The following is a 25,100-nucleotide window of genomic DNA, read 5'->3' on the forward strand; positions in this document are numbered from 1 at the left end:
CATGCATTGGGAAACCAAAAAATTCCTTGACTTACTTTATTGCCATATTCACTTCATTGTGGTGGTCTGGAATCAAACCTACAATATCTCTGTGGTATGCCTGTATGCTTAATAAGGTGACATGTGTTAAAGAGAAAAATAAACCTGAGAAGGGGGTCAAGAAGAGGAAGGAGGAATGTAAGATTAAATAGGATGTTCAGAGAAGGCCTCGCTGAGGGGGTGACATTGAAATGAAGACTTGAAGGAGGCGAGGGAGGGAACTGTTCCCGAGGGAAGGGTGTTCCAGGCAGAAGGATCAACCAGTGCAAAAGCCCTGTGGTGGAAGATGTCTCGGAGAAATAGCGAAGGCCAACAGGCAGATTAAGGGAAAAGAGAGGAGATTTGGTTTGGGAGATAACTGGAGCCAGATCATGTACAATATATGAGTCATGAGGAGGACTGTGGCTTTTACCCTGAGTGGGATGGGAAGCATGGAGTGTTCTGAACAGAGAAGGGTTATGATCTGATTTAGAGAAAATACTCTTACTTCCAGCTCCTCCTCCAACGCCCCAGCCTCAAAAGCAAGTTATATCACCCAGTAGGGAACAAAAGCTCAGACTTTGGATTAGGTTGGCCTAGGTTCAAATATACACAATTTAGATATGTGATCTTGGATTTTGCCTTTCTGTGCCTCTGTTTCCCTGACCATGGATGATGGTAATCCCTACCTCAAAAGGTATGGGGTATAAAGTGGTAAGTACAGTGTATGGCACAAAGCAAGTACACAAATGTATATGTTGCTGTAAATAAATAAAAATTCCCATAACCCGGTGAGGAAATTATCATTGCTATCCCCTTTTTACAGATGAGGAAACTGAGGCTAGAGGAAACAAGTCTGTTGGAGCCAGGATTTGGCTCGATCTCCCAGCTTCAGAGTTAAGGTCGTTGCTTTGTCCCTCCTCTAACCTCCCTTTGACCTTAGACAAATTCTTTCACTATTCTGGGCCTCAATTTCCCTGTTGGTAACGTGCTTGGCTTTTGTGGCATTGAACACATTTTTCGAAACAATCAAATAATATTATGTATCCTCATTTTACAGGTGACAAAACGAGCCCGGGTAGGGAGCGTAAGTCACTCGTTCAAGGTAACACAGCTGGGAATTGGCAGAGGTGGGTCTCGAACTCACACCTCCCTGGGATCCCCAAGTCTCTGGAATGCAGGCCCTGCGTGCGTGAAGGAGCACGCTGCTGGACTCGTCCCCGAGAGCTATAGGCGGCTTAACTGGCCACTTAAAGTGTAGGGGGGTTAGATTAGTCGCGGGGTCCTAGGGAGGGGCCCCACTGCCCTGCAAGCAGGACCTCAGGGGGCCTACACTTTACCGGGACGAGCTTGCGGCGCTGGGAATCCACCCGTCCAGGGGAGGAGGGCGGGGACAGGCGAGGCCCCGCCCCCCTACGCCACGTCCGGTGGGCGGGGCCGCGGGCTTCCCCGGAGGCGGAGTATCGGTTAACCACTGTGTGGACTGGAGATCCGCGGGCCGGAACCGCGAGTCGGGGCTCCCCCGCCACACCCCTCTTGGGATTTAAAGGGCCAGGAGGGACTGGGTTGGGCCGAAGTCCGAACTAAGGGAGCGGGCATGAGACGCTGCCCGTGCCGGGGGGGTCTGAACGAGGCAGAGCCCGGGGCGCTGCCGGCAGCGGCCCGCATGGGGCTGGAGGCGCCGCGAGGGGGGCGGCGGCGGCAGCCCGGGCAGCAGCGACTTGGGCCCGGCGCCGGGGGCCCGGCGGGGCGGCCGGAGGGGGGCGGGCCCCGGGTCCGGACCACGGGGTCCTGCCTCCACTCTGAATGCGAGAAGGCCAGCCTCGGGCCTGAATGGGGGACAGACAGACAGACTGAGCCTGAAGCAGCCGGCCTCGGAGCGGAGACAGAGCGGCCGAGTCCAAAGACGGAGCCAGACAGGTCCAGCCCTCGGACACATCCAGAAAGGAGCAGCCACTGGTCAGAGCTGGAGACACCCGGCCCCTGGACGGAGGAGCCTGGCACAGGTGGATTTTGCACTGACCCACGCAGGCCCGGCCTCCAGTCTCGGCCACAGAGGGCCAGACTCTGGACACAGCCAAGCTTTGATGGGGCCTGGACAGAGTCAGAAATACATGGCCCACAGACCCAGCCCGAGAGGTCCAAGCCCTGGACGGACAACCCCCGGACCCACCAGAAGAGCTCCAGCCTTCAGACGCAGCCGGAGGGGGCCTGGCGGGAACTATGCATGGATGGCTCCAGGACACAACAGGACCCTGAAGGCCCCTGGACAGCCTCTCACACAGATGGCTCCCAGATACAACAGGATACCGAAACCGCCTGGAGACAGGTTGGCACCCACGGTTTCCCAACACAGCAAGCTGCTGACGGCTCCTGGACACAGCCAGGCGCTGATGATGCACAGACACAAGATACTCATGGACCCCAGACAGAGCCTGGGACAGACTACTTTTTGGGGGAGCCCAACCAAGATGGCCCATTAGCGGAACCAGAACCTGGGCAGTTGCTGACTCACCTGTACTCTCACCTGGGGTATAACTCCCTGACCCCAGTGCCCCGCCTCATCATCACTCCTGAAACCCCTGAGCCTGAGGCTCAGCCAGTGGGACTCCCGTCCCAGGTTGAAGTGGGCAGTGGAGGCTTCTCCTCCGCCTCCTCTTTCGACGAGTCTGAGGATGACGTGGTGGCCGGGGGTGGAGGTGCCAGCGACACTGAGGACAGGTCTGGGGTGAGTGGGACCCATCCTGCCCTTAAGCCACATCCCTCCAAATCCCTTATTCCCCTGCCTTTGCTTTGAGAAGTTCTCTAGCACCTATCAGCAATTTCATCCCCAGATACTTCTTCCATCCATTTACCCTCTCCCTCTGACAGCTGGGTTACTAACCCTCTGCAGGGACCCGAAATCCTAATCCTCTCATCCTCTCACCCTCTCACCCTCTCACCCACTGTCTCCCCTTCCCCCTTCATCCACTGCCTACAGCCCTGAAGTCTGAAATGGACAGCCAGTGGCTGACTTATGCCCAGGAATCATATGATGGTGTGAGTCTGTGTGTGTATGCACATTTTTCAGCAACGGTCCATGACTTCTGTTGGATCCTCTGATCTGTGATGTGTGACCCCAAAATCTGAACAGCAATAGTATAGGGGGACAAAAGGTGTACTTTCTACCCCACATTTCTTAGTCTGCGGCCTGTGGCTGTCTTAAGGTGTCCTGAAACTTTACCACCCTTAGCTCATTCACTTTTATAGGGAGTGAGCCCCCACCCAGCTTTTATTAGATTCTCAAAGGGCTGTGTAAACCCAAAATGCCCAGGGACACCCCCCCAACCTAGCCAGGGACCTTTTAGTCTCCCCATTGTCCCCCAGCTTCCCAGGGGGCCCCTGGCAGATTCTTGTTTACATCCTCCACCCTCACCCCCAGCTTGGGTGCGGCTCTCTGCTGATGAATCAGGAGGGCTGACAGGGCAGGTTCAGGAGAGTCAGCAAAGAGTCAGGTGTGCGAGCCTCCCATGGGTCCGCCCACTTGGAAGTCCCATTGTTCTGGGGCCCATGGCTGGAGTCCACCCTCACCCCCCTCACCCCACATGCCTCCCTGAAGTACGTGCTCACACATGTGGCCACAGATGTGAAAGACAGACCTGCCTCAGCCTGCCTCTGCCAGAGCAAAGGAGTTGACCCATGGGCTGTTTGCCATTGCTGTTCCCTCTGCCTACTCTCACCTCTGGCATCTTAGAACAGCTGAGCTGGAAGAGGGTGAAAAAAACCCATTCATGCCCAGCCCTATGGTAAGCTTCTTGCTCGTATTAACTCATTTAATTCTCATACAGCAGCCCTAGGAGGTAAATGCTCTTCTCATCTCATTTTATAGATGAGGAAACTGAGGCACAGACACTTGTCTAAAGTCACACACGTTGGAAGACACAGCTGAGATTCAGACCCTTACTGAATACAGGCACTTTTCTAAGTGCTTTATATGTATTAACTCTTTTTTAAGAAAGGAAGAGAGAAGGAGAGGGAGAGATAGAAACATCGGTGAGAGAGAATCATTGATTGGCTGCCTCCTGTATGCCCACTACGGGGGATTGAGCCCTGACCATGAATTTAATTGTGACCTCCTGGTTCATAGGTTGATGCTCAACCACTGAGCCATGCCGGCCGGGCTATGTGTTAACTCTGAATCCCTATAACAGCACTATAAGATTGGGATTATTATTATTTCCATTTTACAGATCAGGAAACTGAGGCCTAGAGTGGTGAAGTCACTTGCTTAGGTTGGCCAAGTCTGGTTGGAGCCAGAACTGAGGATTTTAACTCAATTCTGGCTGAGTTTAAAACCCAGTTATTTTTATTTATTTATTTTAATCCTCACCCAAGGAGTGAGGATATTTTTTCCATTGATTTTTAGAGAGAGTGGAAGGGGAGAGAGTGAGAGGAGAGAAAGAAACATCAATCTGAGATTGACACATGGATCGGTTGCCTCCTGTACATGCCTTGACCAGGGGTGGGGATCGAACCTGCAACCCAGGTACATGCCCTTGACCAGGAATGGAACCTGAGACCCTCCGGTGCCCAGGCCGACGCTCTCACCACTGAGCCATGTTAGCCAATGCTAAAACTGAGTTATTTTAACCCCTGCGGTGTGTGGATCCTCCCTAATTTACTTTCCTGCAGGTCTCCTGTCTCCACCTTTTTCTCATCCTTCCAGAATCTTCCTCCATGGCCCACCTCTGATCAACTTTTGAACTTTGTCTGCTCCAGTGCCTCTGAAGGCTCCCCAGGGCCTTCCTGATAGCGATCAGGAGTTCAGTACTGTGTTCAGAGCTTCCTGTCTCCAGGCTCCTTCCCATGTTCAGCTTCCCTTCTCCCCCCACCTCCTGCTGTAACAAAGCCGAAGTACACACTGTTCCTCGAACACCCTGCCGCCATCCTGCCTCCACTCATTGCTCAAGCTGTTCCTGCTGCGCAGAATACCCTTGCTTCCTTCTCTCTTCATTTTGAAATCCCATCTGACCGTAAAGTCCAGCTACTTTCTTCTTTTCCTCCCTCCTCCCTTTTCACATCCATTCCATCCTCCTGATCAGACAACAAACAGTCCCTGAGCCTCTACAATGTGTCAGGCCCTGTGTTGGCTTTGTGGGGGACACAGCAGTGATCAAGACACACCTCATGGAGCTCCCAGGGCCATGAAGGGGACAAACCCCTCCACCAGGCTGTGTCAGCTTAGAGTGGTCAGGGCTGGGATGGAGGAAGCCCAGAGGGTTGTGGGAGTCCAGAGGAGGTGACTGGCTAGACCTGGGGTATCAGAGAGGGCTTCCTGGAGGAGAGGGCATGTGAGCTGAGACCACCAGGAAACCATCTGAGTAAGTTCAGATTAGCCATCAGATCTAAGAAAAAAGAGAGAAGATACGGAACCTGCTTATGATTAAAAAAATAAAAATAAATGGTTGCAACCAACCTCCTTCAATCCAAGCAACATTTTTGGAGCGCCTGTTGTGTGCCAGGCCATGGGCTGGGACACAGTCATAATCACGACAACCCCAGTCCCTGCCCTCAGCTTGTTAGCAGGGTTGCAGACAGGCCTTTGGGGGATCTTGTAATTACTGGAGTAAGTGGGCTTGGCTCACCCCAAGCCCAGGTCAGAGGAGGGTCAGACCAGAGGTAGAAAGAACTGTGTGTTTTAGGCAAGTGACTACATCCCTCTGAGCCTTTGTTTCTTCCTCTGTAACAGAGTCAAGAATTCTCCTGGGGTTGTATGTTTAGGATTAAGTAGGTTATGGCACACTGGGTCTTTGTCATTATGCCTGGAATGTTCCAGGTGCTTAGTAAACAGGAACCTTTATTAATCACCTCCTCTCCACTCCTGTGAACTGGAGGGGGTAGGGGGTAGGGAATAGGTCTTCCGGAATCCTGCAGTCCAGCACCCTGACTCTGCTGACCTTCAATTAGATGTCTGATAGGGAGCTGGGCTCTGAGGGGTGGGAGAGAGCATGCCCTTGACCCTGGGATGGTGGGGGATAGGAGGGAAGAGCACACAGCCTCTGGAGATGATCCATTCTTCCAATACTTGCTAAGGGTCTGCTGTGGGCTTGGAGCAAGAATGCATTTGTGTGTGCGCGCGCGCAAGGGAATCAGACACACAGTCTCAAGAAGCGCTTAGTTGAGGCAACATGATACAACTATCTCCATGTTACAGATGAGGAAACTGGGCCCAGCGAGGGAAAGTAACTTGCCCAGGGTCACTCACAAATAAAGAGCAGAACTGTTTGCTTCTCTGGTTTTCTATTACTCTCTCTTTCTCTCTGTTCTCTGCTTCTGTCTTTTTCTTTCTCTGCCATTACTTTGTATCTGTCTCCCTTTCTGTGTCTTCTAGTAACTCAGTGTCCGTCTCTGTGTTATTCAGGATAGGTCAGGATTTGCTGTAGTAACAAACAACCCCAAACTTAGTGATTTGGAGAAACAAAGGATTATTTTTGTTCATCCTTCATGTTGACCATAGTCAGTGGTGGGTGAGGGGGCTGAGGAAGTCCCCGTTTTCTTTCCACTCTTTCTACAACAGGGAAAAGAACATAGAGAGTCACACAGTGGCTTTAAGGCTTCCACCCAAAAGTGACACTTCTGCTCATATTTCATTGGCCACAGCAAGTCAAAAACTCTAAGTTCAAGAGGGCAGGGACAAAAAAAAAAAAAGAGGGCAGGGACAGCACGTCCAGCGTGGCTCAGTGATTGAGTATCTACTTATGAACCAGGAGGTCACGGTTTGATTCTCAGCCAAGGCACATGCCCGGGTTGCGTGCGATCCCCAGTGTGGGGTGTGTAGGAGGCAGCCGATCAAGGATTCTCTCTCATCATTGATGTTTCTATCTCTCTCTTCCTCTCCCTTCCTCTCTGAACTCAATTAAAAAAAAATAAAAAAAGGAGGGCAGGGATGTGCCTGTGAGGGGAAGGGCTGAAGCTGTTGGTGAGCAGCTCGTGACTGCTGCAGTCTCTTTTTTTTTTAAATTAAATATATTTTATTGATTTTTTACAGAGAGGAAGGGAGAGAGATAGAGAGTTAGAAACATCAATGAGAGAGAAACATCGATCAGCTGCCTCCTGCACATCTCCCACTGGGGATGTGCCCGCAACCCAGGTACATGCCCTTGACCGGAATCAAACCTGGGACCTTTCAGTCCGCAGGCCGATGCTCTATCCACTGAGCCAAACCGGTTTCGGCATGCTGCAGTCTCTTTGTCCACGTCTCTCTGTCTCTGTCATCACTTTGTCATCTGTCTCAGTGTCTTCTCTCTGTGATGTGGCCTCCGTTCATCAAGCCCTGCCTCTGTCATTTTCCCTGTTAAAGTCTCACTTGGTTTTTGGACAGCGATGAGGCTTCCGAGTTTTTGATGTGTGTACGTATGTGGGGGGAGGCTTGGGGGTTGCTTGGTACTGCAACAAAGATAGGCCTATCTTTACTCTGGAGGACAGAGAGACGCAGATACAAAGGGAGTGATGACAGGAAGAAATGGAAAGAGACTCTTCCCCACCTTTGTGGAGGCCTTTGAGGGATATTGTGATTATTGGAGTAAGTGGGCTTGGCTCGCCCCAGCCATCTTGGGGGCATTGATCTCAGGAAGAACCTGGACCTTGGAAAGGTCCCAGGTCCACCTTCATTCCCTTCATGGAAATATCTGCATCCCCTTCCCCTCTCGGCCTCAGTCCTGACCCCACCCTGCTCTGCCCCACACAGAATAAATCCTGGAAGAAGCTGAAGACAGTTCTGAAGTATTCGCCCTTCGTGGTCTCCTTCCGAAAACACTACCCTTGGGTCCAGCTGTCCGGACATGCTGGTGAGAGCAGGGGGTGGTGGGGGGCAGGGGCCTGGCTAGGCTGGGCAGAGACGGCGCCTGACTGGGGACAGAAAGCTCCAGAGCTACTCTCTGTAGTTTAGTTTCCCCGTCTGTGAAATGGGCTTGGTGACAGCCCCCATCTCATGGGGTTGTTATTGGAAGTGCTTAGGCCTGGGCTGGGCGATCGATACATCAGAGCTAAGGGCTGTTCCCTGTTATCTCAATGTTGGCTGGTGTGTGTGTGTGTGTGTGTGTGTGTGTGTGTGTGTCCTTGACCCTGGGGACAAGTGGACCTCGACTTAAATCCTAGTTCTGCTCTTTATTTGTGAGTGACCGTGGGCAAGTTACTTTCCCTCGCTGGGCCCAGTTTCCTCATTTGTAACATGGAGATAATTGTCCCTCCCTTGCCGAGTTAACTGAAGGGTTAAAATAAAAATGTATGTTGAGACTGAAACACAGGCCCCTCATGTATGGAAATTATCATTCCCTGTTCTTGCCCCATGTCCAGAGCTTAGGAGGCCCTCAGTAAACACCAGCTATAATGGTTTCTTCCCAGGGCCTAGCACAATGCCTAGCATATGCCTAACATATAGCATTTTTGGTAAAGGTCTAGATAATAAGTAAACTACTCAACTTTATGGTGGCTGCATGAACGCAGCCATAGATAATACATAAACATGTGTGCCTGTGTTCCAATAAGACTTTATTTACAAAATTGGGTAGTGGGCTTGATTACACAAACCTTACCCAGCAGCAAAGAGAGACAGTAGGAGAACTCACCTGCCTTATTCATCTTATAGCTGAGTCAGAGAAAAGGCAAGGCCCCCCTAAAACTGTAAACACAGGCTTGCCATCAATATGTGTTCTAGTTACTATTACTGAGTTTAAAATAACTCAAAAACCCACAAAACTCAAAATTTAGTGGTAGTTAAAAACATTAGTGAAGTAAAAGTACCATATTATTACACTCATAGGTTTTGGGGTTGGGAATTCAGACAGGGCATGGCAGGGATGGCTTGTTGCTGCTCTATGATATCTGGGAACTCAGCTAGGACAACTTGAAGGCTGCAAGCTGGAAACTTTTGGAGGGTTACTCACTCACATGCCTGGCAATTGATATTGACTATTGGCTGGGTCTCGGTTGGGACTCCTGGCTGGAAAGCCTGGTTGTGGCTTCTTCATGTAGCTGCTTGGGCTTCCTCACAGTATGGTGGCCTTGAGAAGCAAAAGTTTTTTGTGTGTTTTTTTTTAAAAGTTCATTTTAATATATTTTTATTTATTTCAGAGAGGAAAGGTGAGGGAGAGAGACATAGAACATCAATGATGAGAGAGAATCATTGATCGGCTGCCTCCTACACACCCCCTACTGGGGATTGAGCCCACAACCCGGGCATATGTCCCTGACTGGAATCGAACCCGGGACCCTTCAGTCCACAGGCCAATGCTCTGTCCGCTGAGCCAAACCAGACAGGGCGAGAAGCAAAAGTTTTTACATGACAGCTCAGGACAGCAAAGTGTCTCTGCCAACAAAGTGGAAGTTGCATCTCCTTACATGACCTAGACCCGTGGTCGGCAAACCGGGGCTCGCGAGCCACATGCGGCTCTTTGGCCCTTTGAGTGTGGCTCTTCCACAAAATACCACGTGCGGGCGCGCACGTACAGTACAGTGCGATTGAAACTTCGTGGCCCATGCGCAGAAGTCGGTATTTTGTGGAAGAGCCGGTATTTTGTGGAAGAGCCACACTTAAGGGGCCAAAGAGCTGCATGTGGCTCGCGAGCCGCGGTTTGCCGAGCCTCAGTTTGCCGACCACTGACCTAGACTATGAGGTCACACAGTGCTGCTTCTGCCATTAAGCCCGCCAAGATTCAAGGGGAGAAGAATGAGATTCCACTTCTTGCTGGAGATTGGCAAAATTCTAGAAGGGTATGTGGGACAGGAACTATTATTGTACCATCTTTGGAAAATATAACCTGAAAGTACAATCTGCCTCAGTAAGAATTGTAATTCTAATCTATACTAAGTATCTGCATGGTCCAAGAAATGCTAGATTTGTAAATTAACTTAAATAGGCCCCAGTTGTTGGCACTCTGGGACTCCAGGCAGAAGCAAATGCATATCTGCTCTGGAGAGTCAGGTTCTGGACTCAGATCTCACAAAAATTCCCACAGCTTATTGTGAGCATATAGTCCCAAATTACAAAACAAATGAGGACACAATCTGCTGTGAAGAGGACTTTGTCTAAACAAAGAGCAGAAATAGGCTCTTTCCTGGCGACCCCTGGCCACGATTTTGAGAATTGCAGGGAAGGAGAGAAAGTGCTGCAGAACTGCCGGGCAAAATGACAGTGTCCAGGATCTGATACATGCAGGAGATGGGGGATTCTCTTGCTGATACAGTTTCTGACTCTCATTGACTGTGCCTCTCCTAGGGAACTTCCAGGCGGGAGAGGATGGTCGGATTCTAAAGCGTTTCTGTCAGTGTGAGCAGCGTAGCCTGGAGCAGCTGATGAACGACCCCCTGCGGCCTTTTGTGCCAACCTACTATGGTGTGGTGCAAAGGGATGACCAGGCCTTCAACCAGATGGAAGATCTCTTGGCGGACTTCGAGGGCCCCTCCATCATGGACTGCAAGATGGGCAGCAGGTGGGGTCAGGGACAGCCCTGAGGCAGAGGTGGAGGGTCAGGGGTGGGCATTTTTCCCCCCATTGATTTTTAGAGAGTGGAATGGAGAGAGAGAGAGACAGACAGAAAGAAGAAATGGAAGAAACATTGATTGGTTGCCTCCCGCAGTGTCCTGAACGGGACCTGGGATCACTGAACCTGCAACCTAGGTACATGCCCTTGACTGGGAATCGAACCCAAGACCATTTGGTGTGTGGGCTGATGCTCCAACCACTGAGCCACACCAGTCAGGGCAGGGGTGGGCATTTTTTAAGTTAGTGCCAAGTTAGCCTTTAAAGTGGTTGTACCACCAGCAGTGTGTGAGAGTTCCATTTATTCCATCTTCTCACCAACACTTTATGGTTTTCTTTCTTTTTTTTTTTTTTTAAATATATTTTTATTGATTTTTTACAGAGAGGAAGGGAGAGGGATAGAGAGTTAGAAACATCGATGAGAGAGAAACATCGACCAGCTGCCTCCTGCACACCTCCCACTGGGGATGTGCCTGCAACCAAAGTATATGCCCTTGACCGGAATCGAACCTGGGACCTTTCAGTCCGCAGGCCGATGCTCTATCCACCAAGCCAAACCGGTTTTGGCGGTGGTTTTATTTCTATTTGTTTGATGACCAAAGAAGATTGTTGATTGGCCATTTGAAAGGTGCCTGTTTGAATACTTTGCACATTTTTCTGTTGGGCTATCATTTTCTTTTTGACTTGTAATTCTTTTTCTTTTTCTTTTTTATTTGTAATTCTCTTTTTTTAAAAGATATATTTTATTGATTTTTTACAGAGAGGAAGGGAGAGGGATGGAGAGTTAGGAATATCGGTGAGAAAGAAACATCGATCAGCTGCCTCCTGCACACCCCCTACTGGAGATGTGCCCGCAACCAAGGTACATGCCCTTGACCGGAATTGAACCTGGGACCCTTCAGTCCGAAGGCTGACGCTCTATCCACTGAGCCAAACTGGTTAGGGCTATTTGTAATTCTTTATATGTTCTGGATACAAGTCCTTTGTTGGAAATATACACACACCTACCCACACATTCTCCAACCTCCCATTTCACTCTCTTAGTACTGTCTTTTGATAAAGAGAATACTTTTAATTTAGTCCAGTTTGTCAACTTTTTTCATTATGGTTAGTAGCTTTGTGTTGGTGTTGTTTTTCTAATATATTTTTATTGATTTTTATAAAGAGGAAGGGAGAGGGAGAGAGAAAGAAACATCGATGATCGAAACATTGATGATGGCTGCCTCCTGCATGCCCCCTACTGGAGATCCAGTCCACAACCTGGGCATGTGTCCTGACCAAGAATCAAACCAGCAACCTTTTGGTGCATGGTAGAATGACCAACCAACTGAGCCACACTTGGGAGCGCTTTGTGTTTCAGAAATGCCTACTTTGTCACATCCTCTGTGTCCCAGGACCTACCTGGAGGAGGAGCTGGTGAAGGCTCGAGAACGGCCCCGGCCCCGCAAGGACATGTATGAGAAGATGGTGGCTGTGGACCCCAGGGCCCCCACCCCTGAGGAGCATGCCCAGGGTGCCATCACCAAGCCCCGCTATATGCAGTGGAGGGAGACTGTGAGCTCAACCTCCACCCTGGGCTTCCGCATTGAGGGCATCAAGGTGAGGTCCAGGAGTTGCTAGCCTGTCGCTAGAGGACTATATCTAGGCAGGGCTTCTCAGGGAACATGGGTGTCAGGGAAAACTGGAAAGAAGCGAGATCTGGAAAAAGAGTAGGAGACTGCAGAAGATGAAAAGATGGGGCTAGGAGAGGTCCTGCTTCTCTCACCCCCACATCCATCAGTGACCAAGTTTTGTTTATCCCTCTGCCTGAGCATCTCGATTCCATCTTCTTTCCTCCCCATCGCCCTGTCCTAATCTGGCCCTGTCTTCTGCCTCAGCCTCCTCTGATCCATCATCCAACACAGCAGCTGGAGCGATCCTTTTTCCCCCTTATGGAGAAAGATTTTTCTCTTTTCTTCCTTCCTTCCTTTTTTTCTTTTTGTAAATTAAATCTAATTTTTTAAATAAGTAGTCACACCATTCAAAAGTCAAAATTATGTTATAAAAGGGTGTGCAGAGGAAATCTCTCTGCTGACCCTGTGGCTGTCCTTCCCATTCTGTCCCTCCACCTCCCACCCACTCACAGGGAATCACTTTATAAGTTTCTTATTTTTCTTCCTGCAAATGCAGACAAATGCAATTGCATATCCTAAAAATTCCACCCTTCTTTACACAAAAGGTGGCATAGTCCTAGATAATTCCCATATCATTCCATAGAGAGTTTCCTCTGTCTTTTCTTTCTTTCTTGAACTGTAATAGCTTTTTGTGGATGTGCCATAGTTCCCTATAGATGGCCACCTGGGTTGCTTCCATTTTTTGCCATTACAAACAACGCCTCAATGGATCACTTTGAACGTAATACATTTTGCAAGCATGAAGATTTAGCTGTAGACTAGATTCCCAGAAGCAGGACCACTGGGTCAATGATGAAATGCATTGGGAATGTTGCTAGAGATTGCCGAACCCCTTCCATAGGTGTTGAATCATTGTGCATTCCACCAGCAATTTTTGAGAGTGCCTGTCTCCCCATGGCCTCCCCGGATAGATCCGGGTGTGTCATTTTCCTATTCGAAACCTTTCAATGGCTCCCTAGAACCCTCCATCGTCTAGCCTCATTTCTCATCCCTCTCTTCCTCCTTGTTTACCTTCAGGCCACAGTGAAGCTTCATTTCCTTGAAAGGGTCCTGCTCCCCTGCCACAGAGCCTCTGCACATGCTGTTCCCTCTGACAGGGCTGTTCTTCCCTCTACTGTTCCCCCCAGTTGGCTTCCAGTCATTTTTATGTCTTTTTACTTCCTCCTTACCTCCTCATAACTCCCTGTACTCCTTCATTATTCTTATCTCCCTTTGTGATGCTCTTATTCAATATCTGTCTCCCTCATCTGACTGTGTCTGTCCTGTTACCTCCATGTTAGCAGTGCCCACCTGGTACCTGGCACGGCATGACAGTACGACTCAAGTGGTCCTCTCAGAGATAAAAAATAACATTAGTCTCATTTATTTATTTTATTTTATTTTTTAAAATATATTTTATTGATTTTTTTACAGAGAGGAAGGGAGAGGGATAGAGTTAGAAACATCAATGAGAGAGAAACATCGATCAGCTGCCTCCTGCACACCTCCCACTGGGGATGTGCCTGCAACCAAGGTACATGCCCTTGACCGGAATCGAACCTGGGACCTTTCAGTCCTCAGGCTGACGCTCTGTCCACTGAGCCAAACCGATTAGGGCAGTCTCATTTATTGAGTGCTTGCTTACTATGTGCCAGGCACTGTGCTATGCATCCTACACACCCAATCTCCTCTATTCCTACCATTTTTTTAGCACAATTCCAATTTCCTAGATGAGGAAACTGAGGTTGACAGGTAAAGTGACTTGCTTAAAGCCACCCAGCTAGGAAGTAGTAGAGTCACAATTCAAAGCCAGATTTACCCTCCTCCAGAGCACATCTGGCTAGACTGTTTCAACTAGGGGGTTCAGGTTAGACTTGGAAGGACTAGCTGCTCAGGAGTGTGACTTGGGGCTGGGTTGATCTGACCTGGGCAGGTGGGCTGGCTTCTGCTGAACAGCAGATGAATGTGGAGGCAGGCAGGTGGCCCCAGGAAGTGCCTGGGGCTGGTTGGTGTTGGGCATGGGAAGGCAAGTTATGACACTGGGCCTTCAATCTTTGTCCTGCAGAAAGCCGATGGGACCTGCAACACCAACTTCAAGAAGACACAGGAGCTGGAGCAAGTGACAAAGGTGTTGGAGGACTTTGTGGATGGGAACCATGGAATCCTGGTGAGTGGGATACCCATGCCCCAAACTTAGCAGTTCAGGGCCACCACCATCATTGTTGCCCCTGTGTTTTGCTTAGGGCTGAGGTTGGCTGGTACTGGCTGGTGTTGCTCATCCTCTGGGTCAGCGGGTGGCTTGGCCAGAGCTGGATTTCTAGGATTGCCTGCTCCTGTATCTGGTAGCCTCAGATGATGACTCCTCCCCTTGTCTCTAATGATCCAACAGGCTAGTCTGGGCTGTTCTCACAGTGGAAGCTGGTGGCCAAGAGAACAAACGAAAATGCAAGGCCTCTTGATGGCTAAGACACCCTCATTTCTGCCATGTTCTATTGGCCAGAGCAAGTCATGACCAAGCCTAGATTAGAGAGTAACAGACTCCACCTCTTTATGGGAGGAGCTGCTGGGAGTTATGGGTATTCATGTAATCTACTAACCTTACCCTGTCTGTGCCACCCCTATATTTCCAACCTCCTCTCCCATTTTCCCCAGGGCTCCCCTTTTTCCATCCTGGCCGGGTATGGGACAAGGTCAGATCTCAAGGTGGGTAAGGACCCCCAAAGTCCCTGTGCTAATCAAGAAACTCTCCCTCTCAAACAGAGAAAGTACGTGGCACGCCTAGAAGAACTCCGAGAAGCTCTGGAGAACTCCCCCTTTTTCAAGACCCATGAGGTGTGAGCCCCGGCCCCCAGAGGAGCAGAGTGTATATGTGTGAGGTGGGGGTGGGTTGAGGAGAAATCACTGGCAGAATTAAGCTAAAGCAATTTAAAAGGAGACCTATGTTTTGGGGTTTGCCTTTTCAGAGTAGGCAGCACAGGGGGTTTCAGGGGGTGGGACAGCTAGGAGCATGGCTGGAGCCAGGCGGCCTGGGATGAGGTTGGCTCTGCTGTGTGACCTCTCAGGCCACAGTTGCCTCCTAAGATAGGGAGGAACAATATCTTCCTTACTGGGCTGCTTCCTTACGGGTGTGAGACTAGCAACTGTTGAACACCATTTGGAGCATAAAAGCACATTTAACCCCTAGCTCTTACAATTACTTTATAATCATAATTATTTACAATTATTGTTACCTGCATTCTTTGTTCAGTGCCCCCCCCCCTTCCCCTCTCCCTCCCTTCCAAAGCCTGTCTCTTTGGAAGCGTTCATCTCTTTGGGGTTGTCTCAGAAAGTCTGGGAAGTGGTGACATCCTCTCCTCCCTTCTGTCCAAGCTCTTCCCTCCCCACGCCCAAGCCCTCTCACCTTCTCCTGGCTATCACTAACTTCTGGGAGAGCCCTGATCTTGGAATCAGGCTGGCCTCGGTTTGGACCCCAGTTCTGCAGGTCTGTCTACTGACCTGCAGGATGGGATAACAGAGTGCCTGCCTCCTACGCAACATGAAGGTTAAGTGGATTAATACAGGGAAAGTGCAGCCCATAGTAAACCTTCAGTATGTGCCAGCTGTTACTGTCACGTCTCTTATCAAACAATACCCTCATTGTCATTGTCACTGCCTTTGGGCTTTACACACAAGTCGAAAAGAGGAGGCCTGGGGAGCCCATCTCATCTGTCCTGGTGTTTGGTTTTACCCACTTGGTGACTTAACTTTTTTAAAAAATATATTTTTATTGATTTCGGAGAGGAAGGGAGAGGGAGAGAGATAAACATCAATGATGAGAATCATTGATCAGCTGCCTCCTGCACGCTCCCTACTGGGTATCTAGCATGCAACCCGGGCATGTGCCCTTGACCAGAATCAAACCCTACACCCTTCAGTCCCCAGGCCAATGCTCTATCCACTGAGCCAAACCAGCTAGGGCATGACTTTACATTTTAAAAGATGAGTTGGCAACATTTAAAACATGGGCCTTCCCACCAAAATCAGGGTTTCCAGTTTCCCTTGGCACACTGGGAGATGTGGCAACACTGGGCCGCTCGCCACATGCCAACAGCCGTCCAGAGCAGGGCAGCATCTGCTTCTCCTCACAGGTGCCCACTCACCTGCCCCATCATCTAGGTTCCCTGGGGAGAGTGCAGTTTGCAATCGGTTAGGAAAAGGGAAGGGTGTGCAAATGTGGAGTTAGATGAAGGCAAGAAAACTGCTATTTCTCATTAGAAAAACAAAACCAGCATCTCTGAAGGCTGCATCCCAACCTCACAGGCACTTGATAAGTGTGTAGATCAGTGGTCGGCAAACTCATTAGTCAACAGAGCCAAATATCAACAGTACAACGATTGAAATTTCTTTTGAGAGCCAAATTTTTTAAACTTAAACTATATAGGTAGGTACATTGTTATTAACTTAATTAGGGTACTCCTAAGCTGGCCTTTGCTAAAAACGTCCTCAGTCTGATTGAGGTACGTTCGCTGAGGTCGACCCTTTCCAACTCTCCCATCCACACTCGTCTTGTATACTTGTTTCGTCCATCTCCTTTCCGAAAACCGACTTCTGCACATGGGCCACGAAGTTTCAGTCGCACTGTATGTGTGCACCCGCACGTGCTATTTTGTGGAAGAGCCACACTCAAGGGGCCAAAGAGCCGTGTGTGGTTCGCGAGCCGCGGTTTGCCGACCACTGGTGTAGATCATAGAATGCTGCCAGTGATCCCAGGAGGTAGGGCTGTGACCACCACCCCCATTCTATAGATGAGGAAACTGAGGCCTGGAGAAAGGAAGCCACTTGCCTGGGGTTATCAGCAGCCATTAGAAAGTGGAAAGCATGATCTACTTTCTTAGTCCCCACTGGGCTCTCCTGATCCATTCAGGATCCTGCAGGCATTTGAGTTTATGCCTCAGCTTGAAAAACGATACCAGTTAACATCTGTTGTGCATTTGCTATACTGGCAAGTGTTCTAAGTGCTTTATATGATTAATTCATACATGTAATATGCACAGCAACCTTACAGGTAAATAGTACTATTATTCCATTATTCCCACTTTGTGTATCAGGAGGTAGAGGCAGAGAGGTTAAGCCACCTATAACAGCCTATAAGTAGCAGAGTCAGGATTTGAACTCAGCCACCCTGCTCAGATGCCCCTTGGGGAGGAGACCCTGGCCAATGCTTGCTTTGCCCCTAACCTCCTGTTTGCCTCCCTGCAGGTGGTGGGCAGCTCCCTTCTCTTTGTGCATGACCACACTGGCCTGGCCAAGGTTTGGATGATCGACTTTGGCAAGACAGTGGCTCTGCCTGACCATCAGACACTCAACCACCGGCTGCCCTGGGCTGAGGGTAATCGTGAGGACGGCTACCTCTGGGGCCTGGACAACATGATTCGCCTTCTTCGGGGGCTGGCCCAGAGCTGACCCGCTTGCCTTCTGCGAGGATTCTTTATTGGATGGTACTCAGCTGGCTGGAGGAGCCCTGAGGTGTGCAGGGGCCTGAGTTCAGCCACGGAGGCACTGACCTCTGGGACAGGAGAGGTTGTGGCACACCACTCAAGCCCAGTGTGGAAGATCTGAAGGGCCTTGGAGACCAAGTAGCACCCAGTCTTTTCATGATCCAGGGGTTGTAAGGACTGGAGAGGGGACAGGACGTGGCTGGGTCCCACTATGGGTCAGAACCAGACTGGGTCCTCTGGCCAGCCGGGAAGGTTCCAGAGGGGCTGCTGGAGGCCACAACTAAACCATACATCCTGAAAGAACACCATTCAGATGCTGTAGGCTACAGGCCTGACACATGCCTATCACCACAGGAATGACTGTGATCACTACTCCTTGTCAGCCCCCTCCGGCTATGCGCTGGCTCTGATGCCAGGGACCAATCAGCTTCATCTGTGGTGCCCCAGAACCAGACTTTATTTGTGAGCAAATGCAGGAGCTGCTGTCTGCCTGGGAGCATTATGGCCCCATCTCTTCTTCTGGGGGCCCTTCAGGTGCTGACAGAAGCTCTGAGAAGGGTGTGACACCATGGGACCGGCCTGAGAGCTGACGCTGCTGAGCAGAGCCCAGTTCACCCTGTCCTGCCCTCCCATGGCCCCATGGGATCCTCCCTGCTCCTGGGAGAGCTCTGCTGACCCCCTGCAGACCAAAACCACGGCCACATCCTGTGCCAGCCTGTGACCAGCACAACCTCATTCCTCTGGCACCATCTCAGCTTTGGGACTTCCTCCCCTTACCCTGTGAGGTCTCCTTCCTCCCAGCTGACGGAGGTGGCAGGGGCAGGGAAGCTGGCTCAGAACCAGAGCTACCTTCCTTTGGTGGCCTGCACCCCGCGGCCCTTGCGTGAGAAGTGCCCTGCTTGAGTCAGAGGCTCAGGGTGGGTGGGGCTGCTGGCTGTGACCCCAGGCTCCCAACCTGGTCCAAACCAAAGCCCCTCTTTCTTCCCCTCCTCCTGTACTTGTAACTGGCTTCCTGGCCCACAGGGCTGGGCTGGGGAGGACAGGCAGCTCCCTCTTTCTGAGTCAAAACTCTAATGTAGTCTTCCAGGGCTCAGGAGGCATGTTCCTTTTCTATGGACCTTTATACTTATTTATACAAAAGAGACAGGTAGTTGTTAGACGGGGCAGTGCTGGGGAACTGGAGGCAACATCGCTTCACTGCCTTCCCCCCGACGACCCCCTAATAAAGAGGACATTCAAAGCCAACTTTGTGGGATTTTTTTTTTTTTTAATCTGGTGAGTGTGGGCTCAAAGCTCAGGACAGTGATTGGTTTGGGGTAGATGCAGGCTTGGAGGTTCCTGAGCTGCTCCTCTTGTGCCTCACTCTGCTGGATAAGGCAGAATACCTGTGGTGACCAAGACAGTGCCGAGCCCTCCCAGGACAGTTTACCAGACAGAGTGCCAGTCCCTGCTGTGAGGGCTGCGAAGGGGAAGTGCAGGTGGAGGGATTAGGGCTGGGATGGAGGATTCCCCACTTCTGGTTTGAAACACTACACTACAGAAACAAAAAGCACTATACTTATACTATATAGTCTCTCTAAAGTCCCTTTGTACTGAAGACAGCAGTGATCAACACAGATCTGTTCCTCCCCTTTCGGAGGGGAGGCAACAGGTATTCATGAAACTAATCTCTCTCTAAAAATATGTATCTACTTATCTATTTATATCTGCGTAAGTACTAACTGCCTGATTTGAATCCTGACCCTGTCATTTGCCAAGCTATGTGACCTTAAGCCAGTGACTGCACTCCTCCCAGCCTTAGTCTCTCCATCTGTAAAATGGGGAGGACCTAGTACCTTCCTTATAGGACTGGAGGATTTAATGAGTTAACACTGGTAAAGGGTTTGGCACATTTAACTGCTCTTAGAAACATTTCTTCTTTGTTTTTGAAGGAGAACAGAGGTGGGGAGGGGCTTAGCCCTGACTGAGGGAACCTTCCTTGAGGAAGTGATAATGAGCCAAGATGGTGTAGGGGTTCAGACCAAGTCACCCCAAGATATGCCTCTGTGGTATGTGGGTTGTGAGCTAGGGCAACCAAGACACCACAAGCTCAATGAAACCTCTGCCCCACCCACCCTTAACTACCTAGAAGAATTTGAATTCAAGGTCTTGCCCATAAAGACTGAGATAACCTTTTCTGACCTATCTATAGGGCAGGGTAAACTTCTAATTGCTGAACATCTGCTCTTATCATCCTGCAATGACCTTCCTCCCTCTGAAGCCCCATGATTATCCTTAGCTCAGAATGACAGATTATATATATATATATATATATATATATATATATATATATATATATATATATATAATTTTCCCTGTCTTGTGTTAAGGTAAAAACATTCAAACCTGTAAAGAATTTGTGTGAGTTTATTTGAGCCAACCTGTAGACAATTGCTGGGAAGCAGAATTTCAACGGATTGGGATAATGCTCCAGGGAATAGTGGTTTTTCATCTATTTTTATGCATTGCAGTCAAAGGAGGGGACGTAGGTGGGTTACATGAAATCTATTGGTGATAGATTAGAGAGGCGGGAGAAAGCAAAGCAGGGAAACCTCTGGGATTGGATAAAAAGTAAAATGATAGACACCTACTTAGGTGGGTGCAGGATAGTTAACAGTCAACATGATAACAATAACAATGAAGAAATGTATGGTCTCCTGTCCTGGCACCCAGGGCATTTGATTGTGGCCTGAGGGGTCCAGAAAAAAGGGAAGTTACAAGTTACCCTGACATTTCAAGGATATGTTATCATAGATGCAAAAAGACAGATAGGCTGTTAAAGTAAAAGTTGACCTTGTCAGTGAAGATACCTGCCTAGGACATAGCTACCCACCATAATTGCTCTTAGTTAAAGTTTAATTTCAGGCCATCCTTGTGGTTACTTTAGGTCTCTGAGTTTGCAAGACCGCCATGCAGGCCTTCCTAGAGTTTGTCAGGTTAGCATGTGGCCCCTTTTGTTCACACTTGGTATATCTCATGTATGTGGGATTGCCATGTGTATGTATTAAATTTGGTTACTTTCTGTTAACCTGTCTCATGTAACCTCATTAGAAGAGATGAAGGAACCTTGAGGGGAAAGTATCTTCCTCTCCCACACTGGAAAGTTGAGTTCCGGTAGAGGGCTGCAGTGGGGTTGCACCAGGGACCTGAGAGGTCAGTGTGGCTGGTGGCAGGAAGTGTGAGGAAGAACAGCCTGGGATAAGGAGAGGTGAGCTGGGGCTGGGGCTGGGAGTTTAATTCCTATTCTGTGAGGAACAAGAAGCTGCTAGAAGTTTCTCTGGAGGAGAACTAGTTTGCTTTTGGGGGGCTCCCTCAGCCCTGACCCCACGTGAAGATTCTGGGTGGCAGCAGGGAGCCCAGTGAAGCTCTTGCAGCTGTCCAGAGAGATGTCGATGGTTCAAAAGAGGGTGACCACCAATGTGAAACGAATGGATGCAACAATCAGGTGGGGTGGACAGGACACAGGTTCTGAGCTGTTGTCAGTCTCTCCCCTGGAAGAGGGAACTTGTCTGTCCTGCTTCTGGCTCTAACCCCAGCCCACACAGTAGGTGCTCAATACTGAGGGGATGGGCTTGGGGATGGAGGAGCTGGGAGGATGCCCAGGCTTAAGAATGGAATGGGGGGGAGGGACCTGAAAAAAGGACCTCTGGCTGAAGGTCCTGAAGAGATGCTGCCCAAACCCTGGGGTGGTTACACAAAGGGAAAAGCTGGGGTCTGGGCCCTATCACCCCCAGTTTAGGGCAGCAGCAGGCTAGGGGCTGGAGTCCTATGGTCTGAGGAGCAGGGCCTGGCCACAGAGGCCAGCTCGTACCCCACCAGCAGGAACCACATACACCCGGCCATCAGCGGCCCGAGAGGGTGAGAAGTCCGTCAGCTGTAGGTTGCTATCCTGGACTTGGTCATAGTCCCACAGCTGGTAGTGCCAACTCTTGCCCTGCTTGGAAAGAAGGTAGACTGCTCCCAGCGAGCCTTCCTCTGGCAGGGATGGTAGTTGGTGGGGCACGCTGGGCACTGGGTGAAACAGGCCTGGCAGCTCAGGGTCTTCAGCATAGCCGGGGCTTGGCACACCCTGAACACCCAATAGGACCCCTGCAAGGAGAGGGGGAGGCTGTCAGGGGGGGCTGAACCTTGATGAGCTGGGGCTCACTGTGTTTTCCTCCACAGCCTTCCAGGGAAGGTGCTGCCTAGTCCCCAACACTACAGAGAAGTCAGTGGGGGCCATCGGGCACACAGTTGGGCTGGGACTTGGAGCCAGTGTGTCTGGCTCCAGAGCTTCAGGCATTTTAAGTCCTGCCTCCTACAGCCTGTCAGCACTAGGAGGTGGAGAGGAGACATTAAACAGAGCAAACATCGTCACCCAGTCGTCTCCAGCTGTCCAGGGAGTGGAGCTCTCAGGCCAGAGCCAGGAGGGGGCTGAGCAGAGACTTGATCCAGGCCACCTGATGGACACAAATCCATCCTTTTTTCCAGGCAGGTGGAATGAGGACAATGCTAGTCACAGCTAATGCCTACTGAGATGTGCAGCGCAGCGTGCCAGGCACCACCGTTCTAAGGGTTTCCCATGCTCTGCCAACGAGGCAGCCCTATGAGGTGGGTACTTCTGTTACTTCAATTTCTAGATTGGCACATGGAAGCCCAGAGTCAGAGCTGGAAGTGGCAGGACTGGGCCTGGGGTCCAGAATGTTTGATCCAAAAGTCTGCACACTGAGCTTGTTTTTAGAAACCCCAGTTGGCAGACACCGAGGTACCTGCTGCCTGCCAGGTCCTGCCTTGAAGAGTACTGGGGAGGTGCCAGTGCCAGGGTGAGAATGTGAGGGGGGTGATGGGGGAGCTGGGGAGATCCAGGGTGAGCACAGGGACACAGGAGAGGGGACCCACCTGTGCTCACTGCCCAGTGGGCCTTGTAGCCCTTCCTCCGACATGGTTCATGGTTGAAGTCTTCATCGTAGCTGATGCTGGGGTTAAGGCCAAAGCTGTGATGTGGCCCCAGGGCCCACACTTCTCCACCCCGCCCTGTTCCCTTCCTGTCCTGGGATACGGGATGAGCAAGGGATGTCCAGAGACAAGGTGCTGCAGCACACGGCCTCTGTTGGGACCACCCAGGCCCCCACGGAGAAGCTCAACTTGGCAGCCCAGTGCCTCCTCAGCCAGCCTGCCCATGTTGGCCACTGCAAGGACAGAGCACACACAGAACAAGGGATCACTGTGTGCTTCTCACCATGTCAAGGGTTCCCTGGGGATCGATGCCTCTAATCCTTACTGTGACCATGAAAAGCATAGAGAGGGTAAGGGTCCAGGGCCACATAGTAGGAAGTGGCAGAGTTGGGCTGGGAACCCAGACAGCCTTGCTCCAGAGCAGGGGTCCTCAAACTATTTAAACAGGGGGCCAGTTCACTGTCCCTCAGACCGTTGGAGGGCCGGACTATAGTTTAAAAAAAAACTATGAACAAATTCCTATGCACACTGCACATATCTTATTTTGAAGTAAAAAAACAAAACGGGAACAAATACAATATTTGTATTTGCATGTGGCCCGCGGGCCGTAGTTTGAGGACCCCTGCTCCAGAGTCTACCTTGTAACACTGGGTGGGGGGAAGGGCCTGAAGAATGGAAGAAGGTCCTCCCACACACCTGGCAGTGTCTCACCCAGCCTCTCCAGTCCGTTCCTGGTGACGAAGGCCAGACTTGTGACCCTTCTGCACCCAACTCACCAGAGAACATCTCTCCCTGGGCCGTGTAGCCTCTCTCCACGGCCATCTGCAGGAGTCTCTCCAAGGGAATGCCGCTGGGCGGTACCAAGACAGTGCCTGCCATCCACAGGGCCACCAGCCCACACCTAGAAGAGACAGACCCAGCCCCTCAATCCCTAAGTCAGGTCTTTACTGGCCCCCCTCTGCCCTGGAAGCTGGAGTGTGGGGAACAGGATGGCTGCCTGGGGGAGTTCCCCTCCCCTCTCCAAGGCCAGGTAGGGAGACCTGATACTCTTTCATGGCAGAGAGGCTGAGCAAGTACTGAAGATGAGGGGAAGGGAGGGTGGGGGGAGATGTCACCTGGGTTTCCAGGATGAGTAGCTGCCAAAGAAGAGTTAGAAATAATGGACCAGGTGCATTTATTCACTCACTTGTTCACTGGTTCCAACTCTGTTTACTGTGCCTGTGCCCAGGACCCTGCCCTGGAAAGCTCCCCATCTCCTTCCCCTCCCCTCATCCTCCCCGGGCTGCCGAGATGAAATGAACCCACTCTTCCCACCCACCCGGGTCAATCCTCGTTAAGCGCAGCAAGGGCAGAGGCTTGGGACACACGGCTGGCAAGGGGTTGAGGTTCCAGATCAAGGTACATACTGAGGGCCTTCTTGGATGAGGGAGGGCAGGTCTGCACAGAAGAGGATCCACTGCAAGTCACTTCTGAAACTGAATCAGAGCAAGCGCAGGTCACCCAGGAGCCAGCTCCTAGAGTCCCCTGAGGTCTGGCTGCAGGAAGTGAAGGGGAGGAACAGAGGCCCAGCAGTCCCGAGGCCCGAGCACGGCCCCTGGCTACTCCTGGCTCGGTCACTGACAGGGCACTTTCCCTGTCCAGCCTGTTTCTTCATCTGCTCAGTGGGAATGACCCTCCCAACCACTGCTCCTGTTCCTTCTCTTAGTTACTGAAGGGCAAAGAGCAGATGTGCACACGGTTTGCAACTAGGAGCCAGTGATTTATTAGAGAAAATTTCTTGAGGAGTGTCTCTATACCCAAACTCGGTGACTTTTCCCTCCTCAAACCTGTTTCTCAGGCTGTTAAATAAGGTAAGAATTCCTTAAATCAGTTAGCCTGGACTAAAACCAGGTCCCATGCTCCAGGCCTAGAGATCACCTTGATAAGGAGCCCTTGCAGGTCTACCAGCCCCACCCTCCGGGAGTCAGAGTGGTGGTGATGCCAATCAATTCTTCCCCCTCCACAGGAGGGCGGGAGATGCAGTGCTTAATTGCTATTTTAAGGCCAGCGAAAGGGCAAGGCTGGGTGGTGGGAGTGCCCTCTTGATGGCCGGTGACACAGCGCCAACTGGGCTCTTCCTCTGCTGGGCACTGTGGCTGACCTCACTGCTATGAGCATCAGTTGCTCCATCTGGAAAATGGGATAATAGTTCCTACCTCCTGGACTTGCTGGGAGGATTAAATAAGTATTTAAAAACACCATGCTGGACATTTGCTAGGCACGTAATGACGGGTGTTTTCATCTGCATTAAACTTGTCTCACTATGGTTGGGGCATTTAGGGCAGATTGTCAACTTGCCTAGAACGCTGGAACCTTAATGAATCTGGACCCGTCGCTTCTCCCTCTTCCCTCAGCCGGGCCGCCGTTAAGTGAGGTCCCCGCCGCCAGCCCTCCCCTCCCGCTCGGGTCCCGGTGTCCCGC

At 50.7% G+C, this 25,100-nt stretch overlaps 2 protein-coding genes across 6 annotated transcripts in view; one reads left to right on the top strand and one right to left on the bottom strand.

Moving 5' to 3' along the window:
• Nucleotides 1–1,506: 1,506 nt before the first annotated feature.
• Nucleotides 1,507–18,911, top strand: ITPKC (inositol-trisphosphate 3-kinase C). Of its 4 annotated transcripts, none has more exons than XM_023743968.1 (7): nucleotides 1,507–2,746; nucleotides 7,745–7,844; nucleotides 10,274–10,487; nucleotides 11,932–12,136; nucleotides 14,255–14,356; nucleotides 14,842–15,021; nucleotides 17,428–18,911. In XM_023743968.1, exons 1-7 carry the CDS (start codon nucleotides 1,616–1,618, stop codon nucleotides 17,629–17,631), a joined length of 2,136 nt encoding a protein of 711 aa, XP_023599736.1. In that variant the 5' UTR covers nucleotides 1,507–1,615; the 3' UTR covers nucleotides 17,632–18,911. The 4 variants fall into 4 exon arrangements, with proteins under 4 accessions (XP_023599736.1, XP_006102688.1, XP_014323473.1 ...); XM_006102626.3 differs by having other exon boundaries at nucleotides 14,950–15,021; XM_014467987.2 differs by lacking the exon at nucleotides 14,842–15,021.
• A 1,472-nt stretch (nucleotides 18,912–20,383) lies between these two features.
• Nucleotides 20,384–25,100, bottom strand: part of CUNH19orf54 (chromosome unknown C19orf54 homolog) — a 7,029-nt gene continuing 2,312 nt past the window's right edge. For both annotated transcript variants that reach the window (XM_014467994.2, XM_023743973.1), the window contains exons 2-6: nucleotides 24,047–24,115; nucleotides 23,417–23,541; nucleotides 22,744–22,873; nucleotides 22,584–22,654; nucleotides 20,384–21,794 (exon numbers count right to left, since the gene is read on the bottom strand). In XM_014467994.2, coding sequence (XP_014323480.1) covers nucleotides 21,472–21,794; nucleotides 22,584–22,654; nucleotides 22,744–22,873; nucleotides 23,417–23,519 — 627 coding nt within the window. In that variant the 5' untranslated portion in view covers nucleotides 23,520–23,541; nucleotides 24,047–24,115 and the 3' untranslated portion in view covers nucleotides 20,384–21,471. The remainder of the gene's footprint in view (nucleotides 21,795–22,583; nucleotides 22,655–22,743; nucleotides 22,874–23,416; nucleotides 23,542–24,046; nucleotides 24,116–25,100) is intronic.

The sequence above is a fragment of the Myotis lucifugus genome, unplaced genomic scaffold (genome assembly GCF_000147115.1).
Source record: "Myotis lucifugus unplaced genomic scaffold, Myoluc2.0 scaffold_421, whole genome shotgun sequence".
Classification (NCBI taxonomy): domain Eukaryota; kingdom Metazoa; phylum Chordata; class Mammalia; order Chiroptera; family Vespertilionidae; genus Myotis; species Myotis lucifugus.

Excerpts from the sequence above, each read along its gene's own strand:
- ITPKC (XM_023743968.1), top strand. The coding sequence starts at position 1,616 with ATGAGACGCTGCCCGTGCCGGGGGGGTCTGAACGAGGCAGAGCCCGGG. Across the intron at positions 10,488-11,931 it reads GACTGCAAGATGGGCAGCAG|GACCTACCTGGAGGAGGAGC; the intron begins GTGGGGTCAGGG and ends TCTGTGTCCCAG. Across the intron at positions 14,357-14,841 it reads ATGGGAACCATGGAATCCTG|GGCTCCCCTTTTTCCATCCT; the intron begins GTGAGTGGGATA and ends CATTTTCCCCAG.